Source organism: Anas acuta, chromosome 2 (genome assembly GCF_963932015.1).
Source record: "Anas acuta chromosome 2, bAnaAcu1.1, whole genome shotgun sequence".
NCBI lineage: Eukaryota > Metazoa > Chordata > Aves > Anseriformes > Anatidae > Anas > Anas acuta.
This window is the reverse complement of record NC_088980.1, coordinates 63,447,815-63,475,587: the sequence shown is the minus strand read 5'-3', so window position 1 is coordinate 63,475,587 and position 27,773 is coordinate 63,447,815. Positions and strand designations below refer to the sequence as shown.

Here is a 27,773-nt window from a genome sequence, read left to right as displayed (position 1 = left end):
TCATACTGGGTTACAGAAGTTAGAAAGAATAAGGCAGATATCTGGAATCCTTCAGTAGATAGTTAGATTGGTGCCTCCAGATGTTAATTTTCCTCTTTATATTAAACACCCACTTTAGGAAGGGATGCATTGCTTGCTAAAAGTGTCTGTCTCTTCAAAACTGGCTTAAACTATACAGCCAACTTCTGTGTGGCCACAGTTAGCTGCAGTGAGTGACTTTGTGATGAAGGGGAAGTTTAAACACTGGGAAGACAAGGAGAGATAACACCAACCACAGTGTGATTCATTGCAGCCAAATGAAAAAAAGATTTTGTAACCTTTCCTAATCTTTTTGAAACACACTGTTAAATGTTATGCACTGGCACTCTTTCTCAGTGCGTGCTTTTCAAACAGTAGATAACCTGACATCATTCTTTTATGGTAGCTAGTATGAGCAATACACTCAATTCCTCTTTTTTTTTCTTCTTTTTTCTTTTTTTTTTCTTTTTTTTGTGGCTTTCTTATCTGTGGAAGTGTACAGGTGTCTGAGGGATAGCTATAGGCAGTCTGTTTGGCCAGCTCGGCTCCTGGTGAGGAACCTTACAGACCTGGACATTTAAGAGGGACTGAAATGTAGGAAGCACAGAAACCGTCCAGACAAGTTCAAAAATATCACATGGTGCCTAGGCTACGGCCAGGGAGGAAATACAGCTGAAAGCATGTAAGAGGCTTTCTGAGGACCTGACAAGTGAGCAGACACATCTGAGAATGCTGAAGAAGGAAAGGAGGACAGTGTTAATGAGTAATCCCACTTGGACCCACTTGAGTTTTCCATGGCACCCATACCAACAAAAAATGTCACAATGCCACCAAGTATCACAGTTCTATTAAACTGAGTTGAAAAGAGTTATGACAAAAACCTTCTAATGGTGGCACATTTTGAGTCATCTAACATAACTGATTATGGTATCAAACATACAAAGCAGTTATTGGAAAATGTGTCTGAATGACTTAATAATTGCATTGTTATGAAAGCTTCATAATGTGGTGCTCTTCCTGCTGTCACAGCTATTGCCTATGCACATACAACATTCTGCACAATAAAACTAGCATGCTTCTTACAGTGACAAAGCTCAAGACTTTTCATGTGACATTACAGGAAAAGCTTCTTGATAAAGCAGAGCTCAAGTCAAAGGAAAGAAACAGTTATGTGATTGGGTGTCCAGTTGTTATGATGGTTGCGCCTAACCTAGATTCTTTTTAATGAAAGAACAAGTGTGTTCAGGTGCTAGAGATGAGGTTGGTGGCATGCTAGACTGCAGATAATTCCAGAAATATCACACATTACCTGTTGGAGATTTGCCACGGAGCAGTGGGTATTTCTTTGCCTCTAAAATTATTGTGGTGGGGGAATGTTCACCGCTCTCTTTTCCCTTCATCAGTGAATCAAGTGGTGCTGGCACCACCTCTACATTACTTCCAGTTGTGTTCATATTGACATAAATTCAGTGTTTTATAACATATCTTTGAGATTTTACTTTCCAGCAGTATAACCAGACTGCCCTTGTTTTCCTTAGATATGGTTCGTTTCAGCATCTTGTTGATTCAGCCAGTGTTCAGAGAAAGGTGTTTGTTTTCTTCTTTGGTTGTCTGAATTTGTTTCAAAGAAGATGTAAAGTCAGATTCTGATGTACCATCATGACTGTGGCAGTTTTAGAGCCAGAGACAAACTATGTTCCTGTTAGAGACTTAATGCAGCCTATTTCTGGTCAACTTTGACGCTTGCAACACAATTTAATTAATTGTACAAGGAGAACATACATCTGAAGAGCTCACAGGGCAGTTGCTGTCTTCCACAGCACAGACCCTGCAGCACAGATAGTCTTACCATGTTCTTCTCACTGTTAGTGTCACCAAAGTCTGGCAGAACTGTGAAGGCATCCTGGCTTTTCCAGTATGCTGTCAATATCAACCAACAGCCTTAACGTTCTCAACTTGCCTTGTGCTCACTGCTGCCTGTTGTTCAAATACACAGTCACATGGAGCTGATTTTTAACTGTTATTAACATCACTGCATAAAAATCCCAACCCAAACACAAATCAACTCCCATCTTGATTGGCACATCAAGAAGGAAATTATAACATGAAATGCTATCAGACCATGTGTTTCTTCTGCCTGTCTCACTTTATTTTTCAGGAGTTGGGAAGAGTCAAGAGAGTTTCTCAGTCTACAAATCTAAGCTCCAAATCAAAAGGTCCGCCTACAGATGGCCCCAAAGCTCTTCTAAAAATTTTTTTTAAAATGTCTAATTTGGACGTGGTTGTTTATGTGGTCTGCTCATGGATGTTCAGAAGTGCTGCCTAGGCAAAACAGCAGTTCTGCATATCTTGAACAGCAACATTTCTTTCCCTGTAACAAGTAGGAAATCCACAATCTGCCACAGGTAGGTTGATAGTCTGCTGGTCACTATATGTGAAAGCATTAAAAGAAACTAAAGCCAAAGACTGATAGGGTTGCCATGTGAAATGCTGGGGTTTCAATTTCCAGTGAGAATTTGCTGGTTGGTATTTGATATCTCTGCAACTTTCAGAGATATTGAGTAACTTGCAGGCATATGCTGCTTTATTTCTTTCCAGGGTTAGGTCTCCCTGCTGAGAACCAACCAGCTTCACATGTACTGTGTCCTGGCATTTTGATGGACAGGAAGAGCAGCTCTAAGCATTACAGAGGAAAAATTAAGAGTATTGAAATAGAATATGTATCATTACTGGTCCCTTTTTCCCATTGCTTGAACTGAATGATCATGCAGCTAAAATTGCTCAGGCTTTTGTGCGTATTAAGGCAGTGCTAAGCTATGCAAAGCAGAACAGCGGGATACAAGTACTGTACGTATTGCAGGAATAGCCATGCCTAATATTAGTCTTTCTCAACATCATTTAGAATCAAACTACTACTATAATGCTAATACATGACACAGAAGATTTGGCAAGAAAGGAGGGGAAGTTCTTTACAGCTCTGATGAATAGAGACTAAAGGTGTTAATCCTATAAAGAAGTCTTTACCTTTAACTCCATTGAACATCTTTAAGATTGTTTTTATGTGCATTTCCATACTGCCTACTGGTTTATCTGAGGACAAGTAGTGGTGTAACAGGGCTCAATTTAAGTGTAATGAGTCACAGAGTGACAGGACATTGTCATGGTATTGTGATGTGGCACAATTGTTCCTCAGTTCAGTGGTCAATGAATTATTTCCTCTGAAGTTGAATGCATCTTTCAAGAGGCATATCCCAGAGCAACTAACATGGCTGTTTAATGATTGAAGAAAAAAGTCTTTGGGTCATTGTTGGGTCTATTGGGTTTATTTGAGATGTTTTACCGGTGCCTCTTCTTAATTTGTGTAGAAGGGATTTCTCAGGTTACCAGATGGATTAATGGCATATTTTGACTACTTAAAGTCTTACAGTAGCTTTTTTTTAATTCATTCGCATAATTATTTTTCTCACTGGCTAGTATCCATCTCATTTAACTCTCATTGAGTGTATTTTTTGGTGCTGCTGACTGCTTAAAAACTTATATTCCCACTGCACTCCTTCCCAGGAACAAGTGCCCAGCTGTATTCCACTGGCCAGCTGGCAGCATCTCATAAAATGCTCTTACTGCAAGGACAATTACTCACCAGAAAACAAAGGCTGGGGTTAGTGGCAAGGAAAGACGGCTATTCTCATCTGGCTTTTCAGGAGGAGAAAGTCTTGATAATCCAAAATTGCTGGATATCTTTTTTGTGTAGATGTTATAGGTGAGAAGCCATGCAGACTCTCTTCTAACTTAACAAATCAGCAGAAGTTATCATGCTCTAGCTTTCCTACTTGCATGCTGGCTCTTTCTTCTCATGGCCCCAGGGGGCACTGAGGGCACTGAGGCTGCAGTCTGATTGTGTGAAGTATTAGTCAGTTACAAAGAGAGCACGGTCTTGGGCATGAGCCAGACTCCCAGAACAGGCATATCCTTAAGGTATTGTGTCCACTCTCACATCTTTCTTGCAGTTTTTGACGTATCTTGAACAACATTTCTTAAGTCCACGGATTGTGCCTTTACAATATGGTGACTGACAGAACCAGCAAATATTAAATGTCTTCTGATTTAATCAGGTGACATCTAATGGCCTCGCACCTGTCTTGCTCCTTGTTTTGTACCTGTGCAGTGATCTCCCAGGCAGAGGTATTCCAGGCACATTGCTGTGCTGTGTGGTTGTATTGCAAAGTGACACCACTGGGATAGAATTGCCTCCATTACACAACAATGGTAACTTTCTCTGATGACAACAGCTCAGGGAAACCTCAGCATGAGGAGGCAGTAACACAGCCAGAGCCTATTACCTGTTGGCAGAAAAGGCAGGATGCTTTGATCACTCCCACTGGCTTTTGTGGCGTGGTTGTATAAGAACAGAAGGTGAGCTGAGAGCTTTTTCCCAAGAGCTGTTTCATCAGGAGCTAGCCACTGCAGAAATATGTGAAGAGGATGTATTGTTCTCTTACTAGATTATTGTATCTGATCAGACAGGATTTGATAAAACAGATTTTATTCTGTCCGATAATGACAGAAGAGCATTTCATTTTAACCAAATTCCTTTTCAAGATCTGTGAGCAGTAAAATAATAATTCTAGAAGACAAGAATGATTATAGAAGAAAACTAATGAAATTGGGTATTGTTCGATTTTATAATAGAGATATTCTTGTTTGAGATGACTTCAGAGATCAATTCAACTTCTGCAAGTGTATTCTATGATTTTGGTGAACTAAGACCCTCCTGAAAATACTTTTTTTTTTTTTTTTTTCCCTAACACTTTATCTTCACCATTGCTCTGTGTTCCCACGTATTTCTCACGTATTTCTGTTAGCTCTGCTTATCAGCCTGCAATGGTTGTTTATTTTGACCCATCGAATTTGTCTAGCTTGCTTCAGAGAAACCTTTTTGGCCTGCCTCTATTTTTTTTTCTTTTTTTTTTTTCTTTTTTTCTCTTTTTCTTTTTTTCTTTTTGCCTTTTTGAAACTATTTCTTTCTTAAGCTCTCTTAATTTCATTGTTATTTTAAATAATAAATAAGCAGATTGTTATGAGTTACATGCTTCCTTCTCCTTCCATTCTCCTTTGCTTTGTTTTGTTTTTACTTACAGTGGCATAAGTTTTGTAATAGAGCTGTTTCCCTTTTATAAAACCTAAGTTTCTTCTTAATTTGTTTTTTTTGTTGCTGTCTCATTCTTGCAGATTTCCTTCATTTCCTCTAAGTGTCTCTAATCATGCTCTAATGCTTAACACGCACATACCACTATTGTGAGATTATTTTGAAAATGATTCTTATATTTTTAGAGCCTGTAAAGTTAGTGGAAACAGCCATCAACAGTGTTCAGAAATTTCAGTAAAAGCCCGTGCTTCTGCACAAAGATTATCTCATGAATCAGAGGACCATGTCCTTTGCACATACGATATGGTTCCTAGAAAAAAGTTTTCTCTCTGGGGTGTTTCCATGATGGGAGTCTTCTTATATGGCAAAAGTCATGTCTGTGAGCATATATCAGACTTTTATATCAGAGTTTTAGTTTACCTAAGTGAGATTTAAATTGGTTTAAATCTTCTGGAAAATGATTGTAATCATACCATAATTTTGGTTTAAGTTCCCAAGCCTTGCACTTTTTTATCCTCCTCATGGCAGAGTTTGATTGGCAACAAGTCAATAAGTCAAGTATTGTGGTTATTAATAAAACACCAGCTGAAATCTAGAAATAGGGAAAAATGACACTGGATCTCTGTGAGTTAGTTTTCTCATCCACAAACAGAAAAAAAGCATTTCATTAGATATATAAAAAGAAGAAAGGCAATGAGGAGACAAACCACACACCATACGATACCAAACTGGTCCTTCCTTAAAGAACAGTAAGAGCTATTTACAGATCTTCTCTCTGGTTTCATGGTGAAGTCACTGTCTACCTTGCTTCCCAGTTCCTGCCCAACATGTCACGCATGGTTTGGAATTTTTACATCCCAAAAGTCTGTTCCTCTCCAGATGGGTAGCCAGAGCAGATGCAAACTGCCCTTGTACTGGTCCCTTCCTTGCCTCAAGTTGATGCTCTGGTGGCTGCATCTGCCAGCTGTCCTACTTCTGCTCCTGCCTCTTGCAGCAGCTCCAGCACTGCTACCTCATCTGGATAAGAGTTGTCACTCTGCTAGTGGTGTCTCTTACTGCAGCTCTTCAGCAAAGAGCACGTAGCAATGCATGTGACATTTGTACTCTTAAGTACACTCTCCTGATTTTTCAACTTGTATTCTTACCTTGTAGTAGCCTACGAAAGACTCCCATGCATTTTCTTTTAAATTCTGTTCCCCACCTACCACTGTAAAACCTAGTGTGACTTCTTACTCCTAACACTCCTGTCTCAAGCACAGAAAGTTAGTCCAGACTTTTACTGTTATCTGTTTCCTCCATTGTGTGGCTGGCTACCCTTTCAAGCAGAAATGCCTTCTGAATGAATAAAAATATATGTATAAACCAAACATGTACTTATCCTGCACCTTGGTCCTTTCTACCTGTCTCATCCTCTTCACCAAACACCAACAGAGAGCCCTTCATCTTTGAACTTCCTACCCCCATGCTGGGGCCTGGGAGCTTCTCTCTCTTCTTGGCACCAGCTCCCCTATCTGCTTGACAAAACAAAAAGTTTTTGACCTTGCCACGTGCTAGGGATTCTAAGTCTTATGTTCCCTGCACTATGGTGGTGGTTGTCTAAAATTTTAGAAAGTTGTAACTAATTCAGTAGTAGCTTTTGCTGACGTTACTCTTCTCAGAGAGATCCAAAGGGTAACATTTCAAGGGAAAGGGGAAGTTTGGGATAAAAAATGGTTGGCAAGTTTCAAGAGCTACTTGTCTGAAAAATACATTTCTTCTTTTCAGAGTTTTAGGGCTTAAGAGGAAAGATAATTAGTAATTAGGATAAATGTCTTTTTACAGATAGGAAAGTTTTTTGGGTAACAGCAGAAATAAAGCAGGAGTGTGCCCAGTGACTTACGTTGCATGGCTGTTTATGAGACAGACTTCTCTAGTCTATGCACTGACATTTTGTGCTTCTACAGAAAAGCCAGAGGACAGTGAGAGAGAAACCATGAGCAGCAGATGAGTCAGAGAATCCTAGAGTCACAGAATGGTGTGGGTTGGAAGGGACCCCAGGGACCACGTCATTTCAACCCCCCTGCCATGGGCAGGGACACCTCCCACCAGACCAGGTTGCCCAAAGCCCCATCCAGCCTGGCCTTGAGCACCTCCAGGGATGGGGCATCTACAGCTCCTCTGGGCAGCCTGTACCAGTGCCTCACCACCTTCATAGTGAAGAATTTCTGCCTTATATTTAATTTGAATCTACCCTCTTGCAGTTTAAAACTGTTATCCCTTGTCCTGTCGCTACATCATAGTCATCATGATGTTTGTTACTGGGGAAAAGCCTCTTCCTGAATTCATTTCTTCTTTCACTCCATCCACAGTACACAGGCGGTCACTCAATTAGGTTAAGCTTTGGAAAGGGAGGCTGATATGCCAGAGCCAAGCGTGAAATAAAGCATGGTTCACAGAATCAGAGCCACCCCTTCCTGTTTCTGATTCTCTTTTATAGCGTTTCTTCAAAACTAGGGGCAGTTGTCTGTGTTTCTCCTAGTTTCTCTCAGTTTGCTAGTACATTGGCTCCTTTAGCAATGCTGAGATTGGAAGAGACATTACAGCTGTATTTGCAGTTCCTTATATAATCTGGTGCAAGGAGGACATTTTGTTGTTGTGATATTTTTAATTTTTTTTTTGGGTAGACCTTTTCTCATGAACCTGCTTCCTCTTTCTTTTTTACTGCACAATTTAGTTGGGGGTTTTCGCAGAGAGAGGATATGAATTTGAAAGAGGAAGAATTGCTGTAGGAAGAGGTTTTATTAAAAAACCTAGCTGAAGGATTGTTCATCATATCTTTGGGTAAATATCAGTGGGGTAGTGACAGAGGATGTGCCATTGGATTTACTTAGTGTACGACAGTTCTGCCAAGCAAAGTATGACATGAAAGCAGCATGAATTTTTATGCTGTTTTTCAGTATCATGTAGAGGCTCTACCTTATTGCAGTGGCTTCTTTAATTTCATGTTGTCCGATGGATTGATGCAATTTATTGTCACCAAGTATTAGAACATAATACTGTTTTACATGGCAATAGAATGTCATAAATCAACCTTTCCAAGTGTTCAAGAGAAATCATGAATGAAAGAATTAGTGTGCAAGACAAATGCCTTCTGGTCTGTCTCCTGCAGCCTTCCTTCCTCTGAAATATTCGTCATCTTCCTCTTTGTTTGCCAAGACCTAAAAGCAAGCAGATACTTTCTTATAAACACTGAGGCAGAACGCTAAGAGCTACCGTCACATCTTTCCCTGACAAAGAGAAAATTGCTTCAGCTGGAGCCCAGCTTTTCCTTCTTCTGCTGTGTGCAAGTCTGGTGCTTCACAGACTACATTCACAAGCTTTTCCATGTCCCTCAGTAGTCCTATGTGGTTTTCTATAAAGTAGTATATAGATCTGCTTGGAGCAGGACGGCCTCTGCAGGCAGGGATACCATCTCAGTCCCAAGTGGGTCAGAAGGTAGGAGGTGAGGGGTGTGCTCGAGGGTCTAAAGCGAGGAGAGACTTGTAAGAAACACAAGGAACAAAACCAAGGCTGCCAAGGAGCACATTTTCTTGAGTGTCAAATAAACGTGTTTGCTGAGGACTTCGCATCCTTTTGGAGAGAAGTGCTTGGGACTGGTTGGGAGCTTACTGGATGGATCAAAATACGAATCCTTTCAAGAGCCCAGGTACTTTGTGGAAGGCACTCTGTACTTCAAACTGTGGAACCTAAACATTCAGAAATGGGACTGCTCAGGGCACCTCATTTTGTGCTGTCAGTCTCTTTTCTTTCCTAGAACTCCCAACAGTTTTTATTCTCCATTTGTTGACGTGAGAAATCTCCTTACCACTGAGGAATAAGTGAAGCAGTTTGCTGGCAGCTCTTTGCCTTGCCTGTTGTTCTGTTAAGATTATGTCGGGGCACAGACCACGGTAAGCAATTGCAATCATCAGTGACAGAATTTAGAAACCGATTTTTTTTGCAATGTTAACCTTACCATTACACTATATGGTTTCTGTGCTGCAGCTCTTTCAGCCTCTACAACATCAGTCTCTTCCTCCTTAGCTAAGACTCTTGCCTTTTCCTTGTCAGTTTGGTCACAAAATTGTCAGCTGATGAATAAAATATCTCTGTATGAATAAAATATCTCTGTATGTCACACCCTTTGCATGACAACTATGGATTTAGTACATGGCCCTTAACCAATAGCTGAAAACAATGTAGTAAAAAGACACAAAGAAATTGTGTTTTCTGCTGCTCATTTGTAGCTTTGTGCTTTGTTTTGATTGTTCTGTTTTGTTTTGTTTCTTTTTAAATTGTTTTTTTTTCATGTTTCTGTGGGTGTAGTTTTGTCTGATACTTACTCTTTGCGTAATAATCATTGCTATAAATGTTGCCCTCCAAGGGCTTTTCTGCAACATTTACATATGTGCATTTATGGATAGAAGTCATTTTCAACACAAAACTCCTATCACAAGTTTACTCATGTGTGGTTTCTCTCTGTATGCTCGATAGCTGATACTTTGCTTATTGTTTATGAAATACCACAGCACTAAAGACCCTGAGGTGGATTATATGTGATAAAAGGCAGGAGTTGTATTGTGTTTTTATGTTTATGATTGTACTGGAAAAGATGAAGATACAGTTGTGAAAACTGCAGTTCTGAACAAGGGCACCCTGATGGAAGTGAATCCTAGGTTTGGGGACGAACCACTTCGTATCAAAGAAACTCAGGGTGTCAGGATACAAGCAATTCAGATTCAAACAGTGAAAATTGAAGACAGATTACAGCTTTATTCCTGAATTCCTTGCAGAATACATCAGGTGAACAGTTTCATTGTTCATGGAGACAAAGTTAGTGTGTCCATCTACCACACGCACTATGCAAGTGTGTCAACCCCACACCATCCTCCCCACAGTCTTTTACAAACCACTTTCTTTAGTTCATGCTTGTGAAATTGCAAAAAAAAGATCTTCAGCTTTTGCAGACAGCAGAATGGGCAATGTAAATGGTAATGAGCGTACTGCTATGTATGGACTTGGCAGCTTGGGCTGTCTGAGACAAATAGCATTACTTGATCATACTTCCATTTTCTCCACCAAAATCTGTTAGCGCTCAAAATGCTAATGCTCATGTGGAGAAGAAAAAGAGAGAGGAGAGCTTTGTTTCCTCCTAATGCATCTGTTCCTTCTGCTTTTCTGCTGGCTTACAGAGAGGGGCATGCTCATCTGACAGCATCATCAATATGACCTTTCTATATAAGCAAGCAGAAGGAACAGATGTGTCTGAAGGAAATGGAGAGGGTTTTTTTTTTGTTGTTGTTAATTTTTCAGAGGGATCAAGGTTGACATGGAAGTAGACTGCTCAGAGTCATGGTTTAATGAAGATGGAAGCTAAGGTCAAGCTTCGCATTTTCCAGAAGTGCCTGAACTTTTGATTGTTGGTCTATCTAGTTTTCTAGCATATGTCATAGCAGAGAGTATAGCACAGTTGATAGACCATAGTTGGTTTATCTAGTTTTCTTCGTCTTCGTCTTCATCTTCTTCATCTTCTTCTTTGTCTTCTTCTTTGTCTTCGTCTTCATCTTCTTCATCTTCTTCTTTGTCTTCTTCTTTGTCTTCTTCTTCGTCTTCTTCGTCTTCGTCTTCAGTTGTTATTGGTGAGTATAATGTTGGATGGTATGGAATATACCTTTGGGAAGTTTGGGTGAGCTGCCTCATCCATGTCCTCTCCCAGTGTCTTGCCCACCCCCAGCCTATTCACTGGGGAACAGAGTAGGAAAAAAGGAAATTCTTGATGATGTGCAAGCACTGTCCAGCAGCAGTCAAACATCACTGTGCTAATAGCACTATTTTGGCCACAAATCCAGAACATAGTACTGTATGGGCTGCTACAAAGAATGTTAATCCCATCCCAGCTGGACCGAGTGCAGTGTGCAAGCCCACAGAACCTAAGCAATGCAAGTAGAGCACGTCTGAGGATGGTCATCAGCAATTGCCAGGCAAATATGATGTGACAGCACAGCTTCAGCATCAAGGTAGAAAGTCAAGTCAGTGGGTCAAGATTATTTCAGCAAGTTTCTTGGACAGGCACAGGAAAAAATATCAAGCAAAAGCTGAGGGCAAGGCCACCAGACCAAGATGGATAGGCCACAAAGCCAAGGTGGGGAGGCCCCCAACATAGTGGTTTTTACAGCTCTTTCTCACACCACTATGTTAACAGCATCTTACACAACATTAGACAGCTGGACCATGTCACAGCCGGCCTTCAACACTAGCAGCCAAACCTCTAGGAGATAGTGGGGAGAGGTTGAAGAGCCTGTTGGTACACGCAGGGTCCAGCCACTTGTGTGCTGGATGGAATAAAATTAATTCTGCTTTGCCCACTTGCTCAGGAAAAACCTTTCACAGCTAATTTCTGAATTGCATAAATTATTTTTCCTTAGATTTATTCTGCTGGAAGGATTTAATTAATTATGAAATATGGCTGAATACAGACATTGCATAAAAGAATGTGTTAGCAATTCAACTCCTCAACTGTATTTGAGGAGTTGAATATTAAACACATAGATAGTATAACGTAGATGTATTAAATACATAGTGTAATGAACATTATACCAGCACATGGACCACAGGTCAGCCCTGGTCTTTGAGGAGCTGAAGATAAATACTTAGTTCCATAGGAGTTAAGAGCCTGACCAGAACTAAGACCTTACACAATTATCCCTAAAATCTACTTGAAGGAATTGTGTGGAACGATATCATAGCTGAAGACTGTGTAATTTCCCTTTCCTTATCCCATACTTGCACTACATTATCCCGAACTGCTTTATTATCAGCAGACTCATAAGCAACACCAGACGACTCTGTTCGTCACCAGATACGCCAGCTTGGTAGCACTGGTCAGTAAGAAAAGGTAGTGACAATGGTTACTTCTTCAAACAAAATATTTAGCTACAGGAGTCAGTAATCAGTAAATCAGTCAGTAAATTGCCTCACTTAGGGCTTTGCCAGTTTTTCTAAAGACTTTGATAGGTTTAACTTAAACAAACTCTTTCTGGTGGCAGAGATACAAATAGGTTATTTGCGGGCCCTGCCTCTTGCTGTGTTTCCCTCCAAATCCTTCTGAAGGGCCAACACTTTGTTTAAGCTTTTTTGCCTTGAGGGTTCCTAGCTGTCTTATTAGGTACATATGCAGCACACTGCCCAGAGAAGAATATCAAAAAGCTGATGTTTTGGGACCTATTTACCTTTTTAGAATCTGGCCTTTTGCGTTGTATCTCTGTTTTATTATATTTTATTGTACCTCTAACTTCTGTCTTTGAAAATCATGGACTGAAAAGACTGTATTGTAAGAGCAGGAGTGGACCTGGTAACACTAGGGGAAGGTCAGGATATTTGGAAGGCTTCAGGAATTGCTGATGGTCCCCTGGACTTTCACTTTTTAAAAGCAGCAAAAAGAATTCTGGCACCATTAGGAATTTTGGACAAAGGTTTTTATGGAAATGATTAATGGCAAAAATGTTTGTTCAGCATTGGCATAGTCAGTGTGTGCTCTTTTGTTCAAAAAAAGGCCATCAATCTGAGGCATCATTAGCATTCCTTGATAGGTGTAGTTTTTCAACCCTCCCAAATCAACTTTTGACCTGTCTGAATCTGGGCATCATAGCACTTCTAGAGCAAAGGTTGACAGACTGCAAATTATGCAAATTTTGGTAACTCATGGGGTTACAAAGGAGAAAGTATACACTTCTGTGAGTCCTGGGAGTTTGGAATGGGAGAAAGCTGACCTCAAGCTGTTGTGATGCAGTGAGGCCTTAGCCAGAACGGTGGAAACCTTCTACACTGAGCAGAACAAGCAGCATGCGTGAAAATAATTTTTACATAGTGAAAATGGAGATTCCCAGAGCGGATGTGGTTCCTGAGGGATCAAGACCCAGTCATTTCATTCTACTTTCCAAGTTCACAAAGAATATAATCCATCTAATGGAAAAAATATACACTCCTGCAAAAGTTTATATACACATGCACAAGCATATGTTGAACTGATTAAACACAGTTTGGTTAGTTTATTCTAGCTTTGCTTTGTTACATCTGTAAATGGAAAAAATATGGCATCTGATAATAAATCAACAGGCAACTGAAAGTGACCAGACATCAAAGACATTTTCTGCTCAAAGGGTTTTTGAAGGCTGTTAAATATTTCCCTCTCCTAGAGAGAAGCTGATCCTTCCATGAAGGACCAGACCCCTCAGTCCTGAATTCCAGCTCTGGTTATGGGCAGGGCACAATGGTAACTTGTATTTCTTTGGCTGAAATGGACTTAAGGGATAACAGCCACCGATCCAGACCTGGTGGGAGAGTGACATAAGACAAAAGTTTTGAAACTTGTGACCTGTTCAGCTCTCACTCACTTTGAAGGTGTAATTACCTCAGTTCAGGGAGCTGCTTGTGCTTTTGAAATGAATCAAGTAAAGTTGAAGCTACGAGAATGTTAAATGTTTTCATTTAATTTAACGTATACTTTGTATAGATGAACAAACGAAGCTTATGCTAGAATATTCCACTAAAACATTTCACTCATGCCCTGTTTCATGCCTTGAATACATTTCTAATATAGTTCATGGCCTTGTTATCTAAAATCACTTGTACAAAAAGGTTGTAAAGGAATTTCCTTCTTACCTCACCCCATCAGTATCACAACTGACAGAAGAAATTGTTAGACTTTCACAGTGAAAACTTGTTAGACACAGTGGGTTGTAGTTATTGGGACAGTCTGTGGAAAAAAGAGGAAGGGATGGATACTTGTGCTCTAATGGTTAGGGAGAGGAACGACTGAGGAAAATCTTAATGAAGCTTCGTGACGTGACATTTAGGTCAAAGACCAAAGTAATATTCATATGTCTGTCTTCAAGAGAGAAGATAAAAAATAGTAGTTTCAGAAAGATGGATCTTCCTAGCCTGCAAAAGCCAAAGACTATGACAATCCTATATAGCCTTGATGAAAACTCAGCAGTCTCCCTGGCACAGCAAAGTCCTGACACAAGTTTATTTCAGCCGAGAGCCAGTATTGACACAGAGTGGCTGGATTTCCTGGTAGTTCAGAGTTTAGTGGGCTATTCCAGCTATGAAGCACAACATATCCAAGCAACACATTGTTGTTAAAGCTAAAAAAATTTCATTGTATGGGAGAAGTTTATGATCTTTATCCGGGTGGTAGTTTTGGATGTAATATACTCTGAATACATGATGAGGCATAAAGCACACTAACATTACCAAGATGAAGAAGAAACTCTTTGCCTGAGCCCTGAATTCCACATGGGAGTTGATGTCAGGCCAGTATTTCACAGCCAGTCTATAGATCACAGATAGCTGGATGACAGTGAGCACAGCACAAACAGCCACCAAAATTCCAACCAAGCAGTAGTTTACGATCGTCATGCGTAACTCTTGTATCTCCTGCTGGAAGTGAAAGCAATGGGAGGACGTGTATGTTTTAGAAGTGCCATAGTAAGAGAGGAAAACAGGTGCAATCACCAGTGCTCCCAGCAGCCAGACAGCAATCACCCACGTTGTAGTGTAGCATTTCTTAAACTCAAGTCGGAAGAGACGTATTACGATGATAGCAATGTAAAACGAGAAGGTGGTGTACATGTGGAAGTAGATAATGGCACTCACTAGCCTGCAGGTGAATGTCCCAAATTTCCATTCCTGTAAAATGTAATAGCTGAGGCGAAAGGGGATGCTGAGTAGCAGGAAGGTGTGCAGCACCAGGAGGTTGATGATGATAATGGTCATCACAGATTGTGACTTCCTTCGAAACAACTGGTGGGACATCATGATGACCCCGAGGGTGCCGCCAGCCAGGTCAATGCTGTACAGGATTATGAGAACAGAGTGGACTGAGGCGTCCAGCAGTGTCTCATTGGAGGAGTGGTTCTGCTGGGTCAAGCTGCTTTTAGGCATCCTCCTAAGCACCTCTTCCAAAGGTTACTGAAAATTAAAATTGTGAACTTTTAAAACAGACATGCTTTCATTGTTGCTTCTGTTATTGTTAATTATAGAATGTCACAGATTCATGAAGTGACATTTTAGTGAATTGTGTTTGAAATAATTTTATCCCATTTATATACAACCTTATAATAGTTGTTAAGCTGTATATGACAGCAATAACATGTGTCTCTTGGTGTTAAAACCATATTATATATAATAATGAATGAGTTTTTAAGTTACTAAACTGCATGCCAGGATATTTGTGCAATTATTTGCCTCTATCAAGCCTTTTTGACATAGTCAAGACGTTGACTGTAAACTCTACAAGTTTAATTTGCACGTATGTTATAAAGCTAAAACTGAAGGTAGGAAAAATACTGAAATGCAAAGAAATGCACGTATAATTTGTGCGTAATTTCTGAAGACACCAAAGCCATCTTTTTAGCATCCTGCTGGGTGACTGCAGGGCAACCATAAGGCAGCAACAGTTTCAGTTTCTGGATTCACAGAGCACAGTGAAAATACAGATCTGCAGATTAAAAAATAGTTTCTTCTTGCTTCAGCTTCAAGTCTTTTTGTTACAGAATTTCACCTGCACTACTCTATTATGAAAAATAATTAAAAGCTACAAATTAATATGGGATTTTTTTTTTTCTTCTCAAGGATATAAACCTATAGGCGCTTGTTGACATCTGCATTTGTATTTGAATATAAGGCTTGCACACAGGTTTCTCTTTATACGAAAGTATACAGGGATAGCATGAAGGTTACAAGCATATTTTGCTAATGGAATCTGTCCTTACCTTAGAAAGAGTTTCAAAAAATGAAGTAATAGCTAAGAAATGTTTTCTTAGAAAGTTAATGTGCTCTTTCTTTGCTTCTTCTTGAGTCTGAAATCAGAAATGTGGCTTTAATTGGAAATTCTTAATTCTGTTGCACTCATCTATAAAAGTGAGTGAAAAAAAAAATCAATTTTGTGATTACAAGCACATTTCCAATATTAGGATCACATTTTTCCTAGTAATTGTTTGTAACTGAAGAACATTCTTCAGTTACAGAAGAATGTTCAGAAAAACTTCTTCTTTATAAAGCATCACTCAAAGCATCTTTAGAAGGCTGCTGAAGTGCTGTGTTCAAAACTGTTATAAACCATTCTGTTCAATCTCTTTCAAAATGCATGTTCTTAGAAAAAGTCATATGTTTAAAATCATGTGCTTACCTAATATTCTTGAGACAAGCATGATGAATTTGCTTTTCTATCAACTTTGCTGTAAGAAAAGCTTTATGAACTTTAAAAAGATGACTATCTGCTCCTAACACAAAATAACTTTTCAGTGTATGTTGTTAATATTTCAAACTTACATAATTAGACACAATCATTTTTTCTTATTTTAAACAGCATTGTTACAGTCCGAATGTCAACAGTTTATGTTACTCAGAAATAGATTATATTTTTTGCTATTTGTAGAAATAAAATGCTTAAATTTTACCTTATAGTCTCCGATTTGTATTGTTTCTGTCTTCTTCATTGCCATTTCATGCATCCATAGCATGCAACATACATAATCGGTATGAATAAAAGAGCCTTGGTTGTTACTGTTTGCCCAAGAAGAGTTAAGAGTTTTCTCAGCCCACATACAGGAAGGTGCAAGCATTTGTTCATGCAGAAAAAGATGCTGGAAAGCTGTACTTGTTTTGTATTTAATAGTTAATTAAAATGTGCCAGAATAACAAAGCATTTAGCAGATAAAAAAACCAACAAACTTCACTTGAATGTACTATCTTCAAGAATTAAGAGATTACCCACTGTTTAAATTGTGTAAGTAAAATAAACCTCACACATGTACGTAAAGCAACTTAAGAGTTCATTCTGTTTAAAAATAAAAAATAAAATAAAATAAAATAAAATAAAATAAAATAAAATAAAATAAAATAAAATAAAATAAAATAAAATAAAATAAAATAAAATAAAATAAAATAAAAAACAGGCAGAGGCCAGTGACCTTGAAGGTTATGTCTGAACAACAGGAATGAATGCTGACCCCAAACCACAGTACTGGTAAAAAGGAAAGCGTTATGTTGGGGATTTTCCAGGGACAGCAAAAAGCAGTTTCCTGACTAGAAATGAAAGAGAAAAAAAAAATAGTGATTTTTTTTTTTTTTTCAATTAGAGGTCTAGACCACAGTCTGAATTAGCAGTACTCAAACAAGAATGAGGTACATGAGGTTTTGTGAGCAGTAACATAAAACCGCTCTCTCAGCAGGTCTGAACTAGAATTGCTTCTGCAATTATATGCAGGCATCCTCTTCTGTGGAATGTGAGGGTGGTTCACTTTGTGAGTCTTCTCTCCTGTTATTAAGTACAGTTATTAGGAAGAACAAGATAGACAGTAAACAAATACAAAGACTCAACATGGGCACTAAAAGTCAGGGAGATAAACTGAAAGGATATTGAATGTAAGCAAAACCACAGAGAGAACAGTCTGTGGGACGTTCTCTGGATGATCTCTGAAAGCTTTGAGCAGTTGCCATCTCATCTAGACTAGGATTCAGAGCAGGAGAGAAACCCTGTTCTGGAGACTGCATGTGTTCTTGGCTTGGGGATAAGAGAAATGAGTGATTGTTCCAACAGGGCACCAAAAGAAAAGAGATATATGAATAATGGTACTCACCAGGTACGGTTCCAGCATCTTAATTCCACTTAAGGACAGGCTTCTGACATGGTAGTAATGATGTTTAGACAGCAAAATGATCTGAAGAAACATATATAGGAGGGTAGGGAGTAGCCTGGGTGTCTGACATAAAGCTTTAGGTGGGTTAACGTGACCATGAAACTATATCCACAACCTCTAGGTAAAGCAGGCAAATGCCTGCAGTCTTGTGTTCTGTCCACAGAGTCTGGAGCAATCCACAGCTTGAGTCGTCATGTAATAATAATGTAGAAGAGGCATGAAGAAACTGGGTTCCTGAAATAACTACTATATGACAGCCAGCTCCAGACAGAGCCAAAGCAGGATATAATATCAAGAGCTTAGTAAAGTCTCTTACCTTATCGAGTCCTGTCCGAGCTCTTTGGATGTAGAGTAGTTCAAAAAACCCTACCAAGGTTTTTTTTTCAATTCCTGTCACTTGGGGAAGAACACCAGTTTTGGCTGACACAAAACTGCAGGGGGCCAGAAACTGAACTTCTGAATTGATGTTTCATACCTCTGAGTTGCTATATCCTCAAAGTATTCCTTTAAGTTTGTACGTTGAAACCGTTCAGTGTTCAGTCTGTTGAACTTTTATCTTCATCTTCTTCTGTTCAGAAAAACATAAATAAATAAATCATGTACTTTGTAAACGAGGTCTTAAATTTTAGGTCAGCTTCCCATTAGAATATAACAGGAAATTGAGTCATCTCAGACTCTTCAAATCAACTCTGAGATCTTTCTTCGGCTTCTTATTTCATCATTGCATAGTTTGCCTGGACCAGTAGTGAGAAGGCTGAAAGAGAAATACACACTAGAGATCCATGTCAAGACAGGTATCACAAAGAGAGTTTAAGGAGGGAAAAAACTGGGCATATCTGGCTCAACACTGAGGAAAACAGATGAGATGAAGAGGAAAGCTGAGGTTTTAAATCATTAAGAAGAGAAAATTAAAGAGAAGAAGAAGTGATAGTTGAGAGACGAGGAACAAGACCTGCTGAATGTTCAGAGACTGGAAATGTTTCTGAATGTGCCCATGCATGGTTGTAGAGAAGTTCCTCTAAGCAGGGTCTAGATCTCCAGTAGAATTCTAAGTTTTTATATTTTGTTTCATTTCTGCATGATTTCCCCTACTTTCAGTGTCACTGTGTAAGAATATATTGTATTTATTGGTCATTAGAATAGAAACTATGGTTTTACAAGAGCTGAAGAGTTCCTTTCTGTCTAGGAACAAACATAAAGCTACCTTGTGTTACTGGATAGGTTTTCAGTTTTAGCTGCTTCCAACCTAGGGTCATCATTGCTCGTAATTTCAATCCTCTGTTGCTAGACTGATATGGAAATTAAGCTGAATACAGGTCAGTCATAAACAACAGCAGGACAGAGAATGCCTGTGTTGCATTTTAATTTACCAGTTTCTCTGATTGCAAGTGATTCTTGCTGTCTTATTCCCTGTCTGTCATACATGAGGCACAGGTACTGTAAAATGAGGAAATCATACTCCATTGTAGTTTTAGGATAAATGCTTTAACTTGAAAATACCACCCATGCTGCACGAAGAAATGAAAAATTTAGTAAGTGGTCAACAAGTGGTATGTTGCTAAGTAAGTGGTATGTTGCTTTTTGAAACAAAACTATTAGTTCTTGGTTTTGGTGAGTGGAGATAAGGTTTATTATTACAAGTTCAGGAACTTGTACTCATTATTCTCTTGTGCTGGTATAAACCAGTTTAATAGTAAGATAGATTTATGAAATAGGTTCATACTATTGTTTGATCTCCAACACCTATAAATGCAATTAAAGTTGTTTCTGATTTAGATTATTCCAGCAAATTGATAATTGCCAGCTCTGAAACACCTTTGTACTAGGTGAACAGCTGTAGACACCCCCCCAAAATGCACATCTACTAGAAAAACAATGACAAAAGAGGATTCTGAATTCTTGAGAACTCAAAGTATCAGTTATATCTTTTTCTCAGCTCTCTGGAACCCAAACCCATGAACAACTCAAAAAAAAAAAAAAAAAAAAAAAAAAAAGATTAGATTATAATTTATCCTTATTTGGAAACTAATAATGATAATATCAATAGTGTGAATTCTGAGATATAAAAGAAACTGAATACCAGTATATAAAGCAGAAGACCTAGCGCATCTCCAACGTATAGTGATAATACTTTATGCTGTTGTCAGCGAGGGAAAGTGGATTGATTGTAAAACTAGGAGATTTTTCAGTTCCTTTCACTAACTAGAAATCTGAATACAAAACTGGTAGTGTAGTCTACCAGCCTTTTCCTATTTAATTTCCAATAGGATTTCTAAAAAAATCACAGAGAAGCAATAGTGAGTTTGAAATCTGAGTATTTCAGCTAGTAGCTTCCACACACAACCTGCTTCCTTCAACTCAAAAAAAGAAAAAGAAAAAAAAAGGCCAAGGTTTGGTATTGGTAAAACTACAGTTGGGCAAATCCACAAATGGGGAACCTCCAAAGCTGAGACCATTTGTGCAGTGGAATAAGTTCTCTATGTACAAAAACAGACTCCTTCACCATCAGAGTGCCTTATACAGCATGGCCACACTTTGTGTGAAAAGAGAAAAAAACAGTTCTGCAGTGTTCAATGATGGAGGTGGTTTAGGAAACACAGCATTGTTCAGACAGGAATAATCTCAAGGGATTTAAAAGGAGATGTTGATTATATATTTAAAGTATTCCTCCTCTCTGCCTTCCTCTGAAAAACTTTCTGTTGACTTCTTCAGAGGTGCCAGTAATGACCAGGAATGAATGTTTGATCTGGCCAGTCCATCACCCATGTTAAGACCAGTAGTTCCAACAGACATTTCTCAGGACAGAGCTGTCATTTTATATTCTAATCATAAATCTCACTGGCATCATCAGATCTAGAAACTCAGTGGTTTAATAAAAGACTGTCAAAGTTACCAAGAATATAGCATGTCTGTTGGGGTCTCTTGCTAGTCCTCAGGTTTCTTTTGGGTCCAAAGCACCCAGTTCATCCTCTTCTCAGGAGGAAGTTGCAGACATCTTAAATGACAACAGTGACTACCCCAGCTGCTCTGACTTACATCTCCATCAGCACTTCTGCTGCTTCTATTGCTGTGACAATAAAAAGAAGTGACCACAGCTTCCTTACAGAAAATTATTCTTTCACAGAAAACAAAAAATAGCCTTTAAGAGGAAATGAATTAAAATCAATACAGCAGACTGTATGAAGATTTAGGTCTTACGCAGGTTTGCTATTTGCTGAAATGTGAGAAAAATGTGAGAAACCATTACTTGCGAGCATGTCTCAAAGGCAGAAAAGGCAGAAAGGCTTTTTGCTCACTATATTAGATTATATATTAAAATGTATATATATTATACATATTACTAAATAATTCAGCCACAACCAGCATTTAGAAAAATGAAAAAACAATGTCATTTCTGTTGCCCTTTTATTAATTGGGAATGCTCTGTGCTTCCATTATACATGCTGTTCACAGGAACAAAATAAAAATAATGCCATGCCGTATGTCTTTTTATACCCCATACTCTCACCACATGGTAAAGAGAATATAGACAACCAATCCAAATCCTGTTTGACCAAAATGATCATGATCCTAAGTATCGTCAAACTGTCTATATCGATTGATTCAATGGCTTTCACTGTTTCTTTGTTTTATCAGCTCAAGGATTTGAGCAATTACTGTAATTGTAAGAACATTTCTACCCTCGAGTGTAGATGGGCCATGTAACTAATTAACATACTTTAAGCTAACTCTATGAAAATGAAATATGTGATCTGTTCCAAATGAACCATTTAGCAGAGTCTTGTTGGACTTGTCTTTCCATGGTAACAAAAATAGACTGTAGAACAAGAGAATGAGATAGAAGGGAATGTTTAAAATAAAGTGATTAACTTAATTGCTTTTCTTTCAACCACCAGCAGTTACTCGAAGTGAAGGATGTGGGAAGCCTTTGTTAGTGCAAGTGACAGTGGTAGAAAATTATTTTTGCACATGCAACATGAAATTACTTTATACAGTCATGTACTCAACTACCAATCATTTCTGAATGACTGAAACTCAAATTAATACAAAATGCCACAAGCTCAACACTTGAAAATTTTAAGGCACCAATTGCCAGCTGAAGAGAGAAATAGGAGAAAACAAGGGAGTCTAGAGCAAAGCCCACATCCCACTGTTCCATTCACCACACAGCCATTTGCTCTCCCTCCCCCCCCCACCCCCCCAGTGGGATGGGAGAGGGAATCAGAAAAAGGGTAAAACCCATAGGCTGAGATAAAAACAGTTTAATAGGACAGAAAAGGAAGGAAAAAAATAGTCATAATAATGATAAAGGAATATACAGAACAAGTGACACATGAATCCATGATGCAATTGGTCACCACCTGCTGACTGATGCCCAGTGAGACCCCAAGCAGTGGCACCTGCACTCCAGCCAACCCCCCAGTTTTATTCTTCAGCATGACACCATAGAGTATAGGACATCCCTGTGGTCAGAGCATGCCAGCTGTCCTGGCTGAGTCCCCTCCCAGCTCCTGGTGCACCCCCAGCCTCTGCAGCAACTGCAAGACCAGTGTGGTGTCACCATTGTTCTCATCCTAAGTCCGGAAAACAGCACTATACAAGTTACTGGGAAGAAAATTAACTCTATCCCAGTCAAAACCAGGGCATGTATATTGTCCCACTGTAGGTAATCAGCCTTGGCTCCTGAGAGACAACTAGAGAGCTGCCTCAAAAAGCAGAAAGAGACACTTAGTATTCTGCAGCTATTTCCCTTTGGGGTTGGAGGCAGCTCTACTTCTAGTGCTCTGTCTCCACTTTCCACTGGAGGGGTGGCCAGTGCTCCTGACCTTCAAGAAGTCTATCTACTTGCAGCTTGAAAGGCTCTGAGCAAATCCAATGGAGCAGAGATTAAAAACCTGCTGCTTTTTATCCACAAAGTTGGTAGGTAAACGTCCCTGGGTCAAGGACGAGTCTTAAATTCAAGTCTGTTCATTCAAGCAAGTGAGAGGAAACAAGAACTTTGTCTTGTTCATGCCTGTGTACAGCAGGAGGCAGGATTTGACAGCACCCATGTTAGATTGCTGCAAGTCTGAAAAGGCTTCTGTATTAGTATTTGTTCATCCACAAGGTAAATGAGCATTCTGGTAAGCATTAAGAGGAGAAGTTGGTGGTTCTTTATTCATAGTCAGTGGGCTCCTAACATCCTTGCAAACCTGCCTAACTAATCAATTGCACAGTGACAGTGTTGTCAGTTGGCTATTTGTACGGACCTCCAGGACCTGGGAGGGCACACACCTTTCTGTAAGGAAATTTGTACCATGAAATAATTGAAAGGGCCTGCAGTCCTTGATCATTTCTCTTTTTAAATACCTGTGAGGAAAAAAAAGTGATTGCACTTCACAGAGGTTCATAGGACTGGCTCAACCAGCTCAGGTTTTAGAAATCACAACTCTTAGATTTATTTCCAGTATATGTTTGAGATAAATAGGAGACAAAAACCAGCACAAGCAATTCTCTGCCCTATGACTATAATTTCTTTCTCATGTGGAGATCTTTCCTCTGTTCATTAAAAAGCCTTCTAGTGGCTTTAGCCTTCTAGTGGCTTAGCATCATGTAGCTGCCTTCCAAGAATAATGGGGCAGGTGACTGTTTCCCCAGGGTTATCACTGCCCCGTGTTCACTTCTCAAAGTACTTTGCTTTCAGGATAACAGCCGCCATACATACTTGCATGAGGCGTTAATTCACAATGGTATCCCATGATCTACTCTGCGCTGGTGCAGCCTCACCTCTAGTACTGTGTGCAGTTCTGGGCGCCACAGTACAAAAAGGACATGAAACTGTTGGAGAGTGTCCAGAGGAGGGTTACAAAGATGGTGAAGGGCCTAGAGTGGAAGATGTACGAGGAGCAGCTGAGGTCACTGGGCCTGTTCAGCCTGGAGAAGAGGAGGCTGCGGGAAGACCTCATCGTGGCCTACAGCTTCCTCATGACGGGGAGTGGAGGGGCAGGCACAGATCTGTTCTCCTTAGTGACCAGTGATAGGGCACGAGGAAATGGTGTCAAGCAGGGGACATTCAGGCTGGGTATCAGGAAAAAGTTCTTCACTGAAAGGGCTGTCGTGTGCTGGAACAGGCTCCCCAGGGACGTGGTCACAGCACCAAGCCTGTCAGAGTTTAAGAAGTGTTTGGACTGTGCTCTTAGTCATATGGTCTGAATTTTTGAATAGACCTGTGTGGAGCCAGGAGTTGGACTCAATGATTCTTATGGGTCCTATGTTCTATGATTCTGTGATTCTAAGTATCACATTCATTGACCTACTCCAACATCCCTTCAGCAGCCATTTGCTTGCTATAAGAAATAATCTCATGAGGAAGATTTTCTTTACAAGAGATCCTACTTTTCCTCTAAGAAAATCCTGACCTATTGGGGAATTTACTTTTTGTATCTGAGAGAGAAAAAGCTGTTTTAAATGGGATTAATAATTTGATCTAAAGTTCAGGTGAAAATCAGATATGGAGTTTACCTGCAGGTTTCAAAGGTACACAGATTTATATGCTTCACTTTTACATTTTCAATATACAGATTAGCTAAAATAACTGTAGTAGAAAGAAGTGTATTTAAAAACATTATTTTTATCTGTAAAGCTGGAGGCCTAATTCATCTAAAAATTCAGTTACATTCCTTTGCATCAGACAATGTAAAGTCTCAGAAATAAATCCAGGCATTAGATAATCAGCTCAAAGAAGGCCAGTGAAAGAGGCAATTAATTCTCTTGGTGCTGTTTTTTTCTTTTCTTTTCTTTTTTTCTTTTCTTTTTTTTTTTTCTTTTCTTTTTTTTCCCACTAGGCACGGTTTAGGTATGACTTTCAAACCTTTGTTAACCAGTATAAGCCAGTTGTTACCTATAAAAAGATGAAAAAATAATTCATTTAAAAGTTGCTTGTTAGACTCTCCTGATACTTTAAAATCTTCCTGATTAAAATATGAATACATACCAGGTTTTTCCTGTCTGAGCTTTATGACTTCTTTGCTTTGCATGCTCAAATTCAACAATTTGAATAAAAGTAGGATTGTATTTAAATCCATTTTTAATTCCTAATCTAAAACTTTTTGGGCTTAGTGTAGTCCAAAACACCAATTTTAAGAATTATACAGTATTTTAACTCCTTCTTTAAAGATGTGGCTTAATTTCAGCAGTATGGAAGGTTGACCATGGCTGGCATCTGAGTCCCCATCCAGTCAGCCCATCACTTCCCACAGCAAGATAGGGGAGAGAATTGGAAAAGTAAAAGTGAAAAAAACCCTCATGTGTCAAGATAGACAGTTTAATAAGTGAAGAGAACAGAAAAAGTTAAATAACTGATGCAAAAACTCAGCATCAGCAGACTAATCAATGCCCAACCATCCTCTGAGCAACAGCTACTTTGGAGATGCTCCCCCACCATGATGAACATCACATCACATTACATGGTATGAGGTATATCTTGGGTCAGTTTGGGTCAGCTGTCCCGGCTGTGTCTCCTTTCAAACTTTTGCCTACCCCAACTCCACCTGCTGGTGGAGCATGGCCAAAAAAACAAAGAAAGCTTTGGCACTGTTCATTGAGAGCTAAAACACTGGTGTTATCAGCACTGTTTTGTTTGTTAATCCATAATACAGCATAATATAGGCTGATGTGAATAAAATCAGCTCCATCCAAGCCAGACTCAGTACAGAAAGGAAAAATGCAATTTTGAAGCAAACAGATGAAATATTTTGAATATTAATAAAATATTAAGCTTTTCAAAATCAAAGATTTGTTTGAAAAGATTTGAAAGCATATAAGAGGAAAAGAAGTAAAGAGGGAAATAGAGAGAAAGAGACAAAGAGAAAGAAAGAAGAAAGAAAAAGAAAGGAAAAGAAAAAAGAGAAAAAGAAAGAAAAATAAAAATAGAACTGAAAAGAAAAAGAAAGAAAAAAAAAGAAAAAAGGAAAAAAAGAAAAGAAGGAAAAAGAAAAGAAAAGAAAAGAAAAGAAAAGAAAAGAAAAGAAAAGAAAAGAAAAGAAAAGAAAAGAAAAGAAAAGAAAAGAAAAGAAAAGAAAAGAAAAGAAAAGAAAAGAAAAGAAAAGAAAAGAAAAGAAAGACAGAGAGAGAAAGAAAGTTAATTCAGAAAGCCTTTTTGGAGTACATATTACTCCAGAAAAAAATCTTTCTAGACTTTGGTTTTCATCTGATTGGACTATACTGTTGCCTGAAGAACTATTTATTTAACATTTTCTCCAAAGCATCTAGCTTTTGGGGAAAAAAGTAGCAAAAAGTCTTTATACCATTTGTAGTAGAAAGCAGAAGTGGGGTGAGGTGTAGTGATGGGAAATTACTTCAGTCACTAGAAGACGGGGCATATCAGGTGAGCAAGGACCTCAGATGTGAGGTTCAGATGTGGCATTGACAGACCACTGACCAGGATCAGATAGGAATAGGTGGCATTAAGTTATAAGCAATTCTCCTCAGTGCTGGGTCTGGTAACCTTCAACATCCTCACCATGACCTGCATAACATAGGAGAGCTTTTCGGTACCACCAAACTGGAGGAATTGGAAACATGCTGAAAGGCAGGAATGGTCCTCAGCAGACTGGCAAGTGGACCAGCAGGAATCTTACAGAATCCTGCACCTGGGATGAAACAATCCCATGCATCACAGCTGCCTGGACGAAAGAACAAGAGTTGCAGTAAGGGAAACTCCAAATCTGAATGATACATAAAAGCCAAAATAATAATAATGTGAGAGTGCAGCTGTGGGCCAGTAGTTCAGAGAAGGTGTTTGGTTTCTTTATCCTTAGAAATTTTCAGAACACAAGACAGTCCCATGCAGTCTTATCTAACTTTGAGTTTAGCCGTACTTCATCAGGGGATAGGACTACATGACCTCAAGAGATCACTTCCAATCTACTTTTCTTGTGGTTCTGTAATTTTAACTAGTCTTAGTACAACAAAAGACAGAGGTCAAACTCCTATCTACATCTTCAGAATTGTAGAATCAAACAGAGACTATCCCAAGTTGAAAGGGACCTACAAAGATCATCGAGTCCAACTCCTGGCTCTGCAGAGGACCACACAAAAATCAGACCATACTCTGTAGCTCTGTAAAGTTTCAAGGTATTAAGTATGGTACTAATTACTAAATTACTAATTTGCAGCAATTATTAATGTGGAACATTTAGTAACGCAAAGCTAAGTCACCATTTGCTCTTACACACATTCTGACATCCAGATTTTGTCCTTGTTAATATTTTATCAGTTAAGGGTTTTTCTGTAATAGCTAAAATACGTCTTCACATTAAAAGACCTGAAACTGTTTCAGTCCAGCATGAATATATATATACATATATATATTTCATTTTTACCTCACTGCTAACTGCAGTGTTTTCACACCCCTACACACTTTTGTAAAAGATGTTGTTATGGTGATTTATTTCACGTGCTGTATTTTTCTATGTCCCTCCATTACCACTTTTTTTATCCCTCATACAGTTAAATATGCCCACTAGTGACCGGTTCAGGGATTTTAGCCAAGGAGCAACCAATTTTTCTTGCACAGTCATTTTTGTCTCACAGCTTGGCTTTACTTATTTGTCCGTGAACTGCTTACTGCCTAATTTCACTGACAGGTTTTTCATCTGTTCTTGTAGTTTTGCTGCTTTGTGTACTTCACATTTATTGGGGTGAAAAGTTTGCTGGTATTGTTTTCCAGCCTTGTTTATTCTCCACACCCCACTGCTGCATTACCAAGAGCTCACTCCTAAAGCACCTTAGAAGGTTCAGCCTTTCAAACTGTTTAATTGACTGAAGATTAATACTTCTCAATGAAAGATGTATCAGCTTGTGTTTGCAGTCTGCTGTTGGTGGACAGAACGAGAAATCTACCTTCA

The 27,773-nt window shown here is 39.0% G+C and overlaps 1 protein-coding gene across 15 annotated transcripts; it reads right to left on the bottom strand.

Moving 5' to 3' along the window:
* Positions 1 to 13,651: 13,651 nt before the first annotated feature.
* LOC137850475 (probable G-protein coupled receptor 141) lies at positions 13,652 to 18,785 on the bottom strand. 15 transcript variants are annotated; one of them, XM_068670472.1, is made up of 5 exons: positions 18,362 to 18,780; positions 17,827 to 17,907; positions 16,645 to 16,677; positions 15,958 to 16,044; positions 13,652 to 15,154 (listed from the first exon to the last, which is right to left on the bottom strand). In XM_068670472.1, the coding sequence occupies exon 5, from the start codon at positions 15,125 to 15,127 to the stop codon at positions 14,270 to 14,272; it is 858 nt and encodes a 285-aa protein (XP_068526573.1). In that variant the 5' UTR covers positions 15,128 to 15,154; positions 15,958 to 16,044; positions 16,645 to 16,677; positions 17,827 to 17,907; positions 18,362 to 18,780; the 3' UTR covers positions 13,652 to 14,269. The 15 variants fall into 15 exon arrangements, with proteins under 15 accessions (XP_068526573.1, XP_068526574.1, XP_068526577.1 ...); XM_068670473.1 differs by lacking the exon at positions 16,645 to 16,677 and having other exon boundaries at positions 18,203 to 18,781; XM_068670476.1 differs by lacking the exon at positions 16,645 to 16,677 and having other exon boundaries at positions 18,362 to 18,781.
* Positions 18,786 to 27,773: the final 8,988 nt, after the last annotated feature.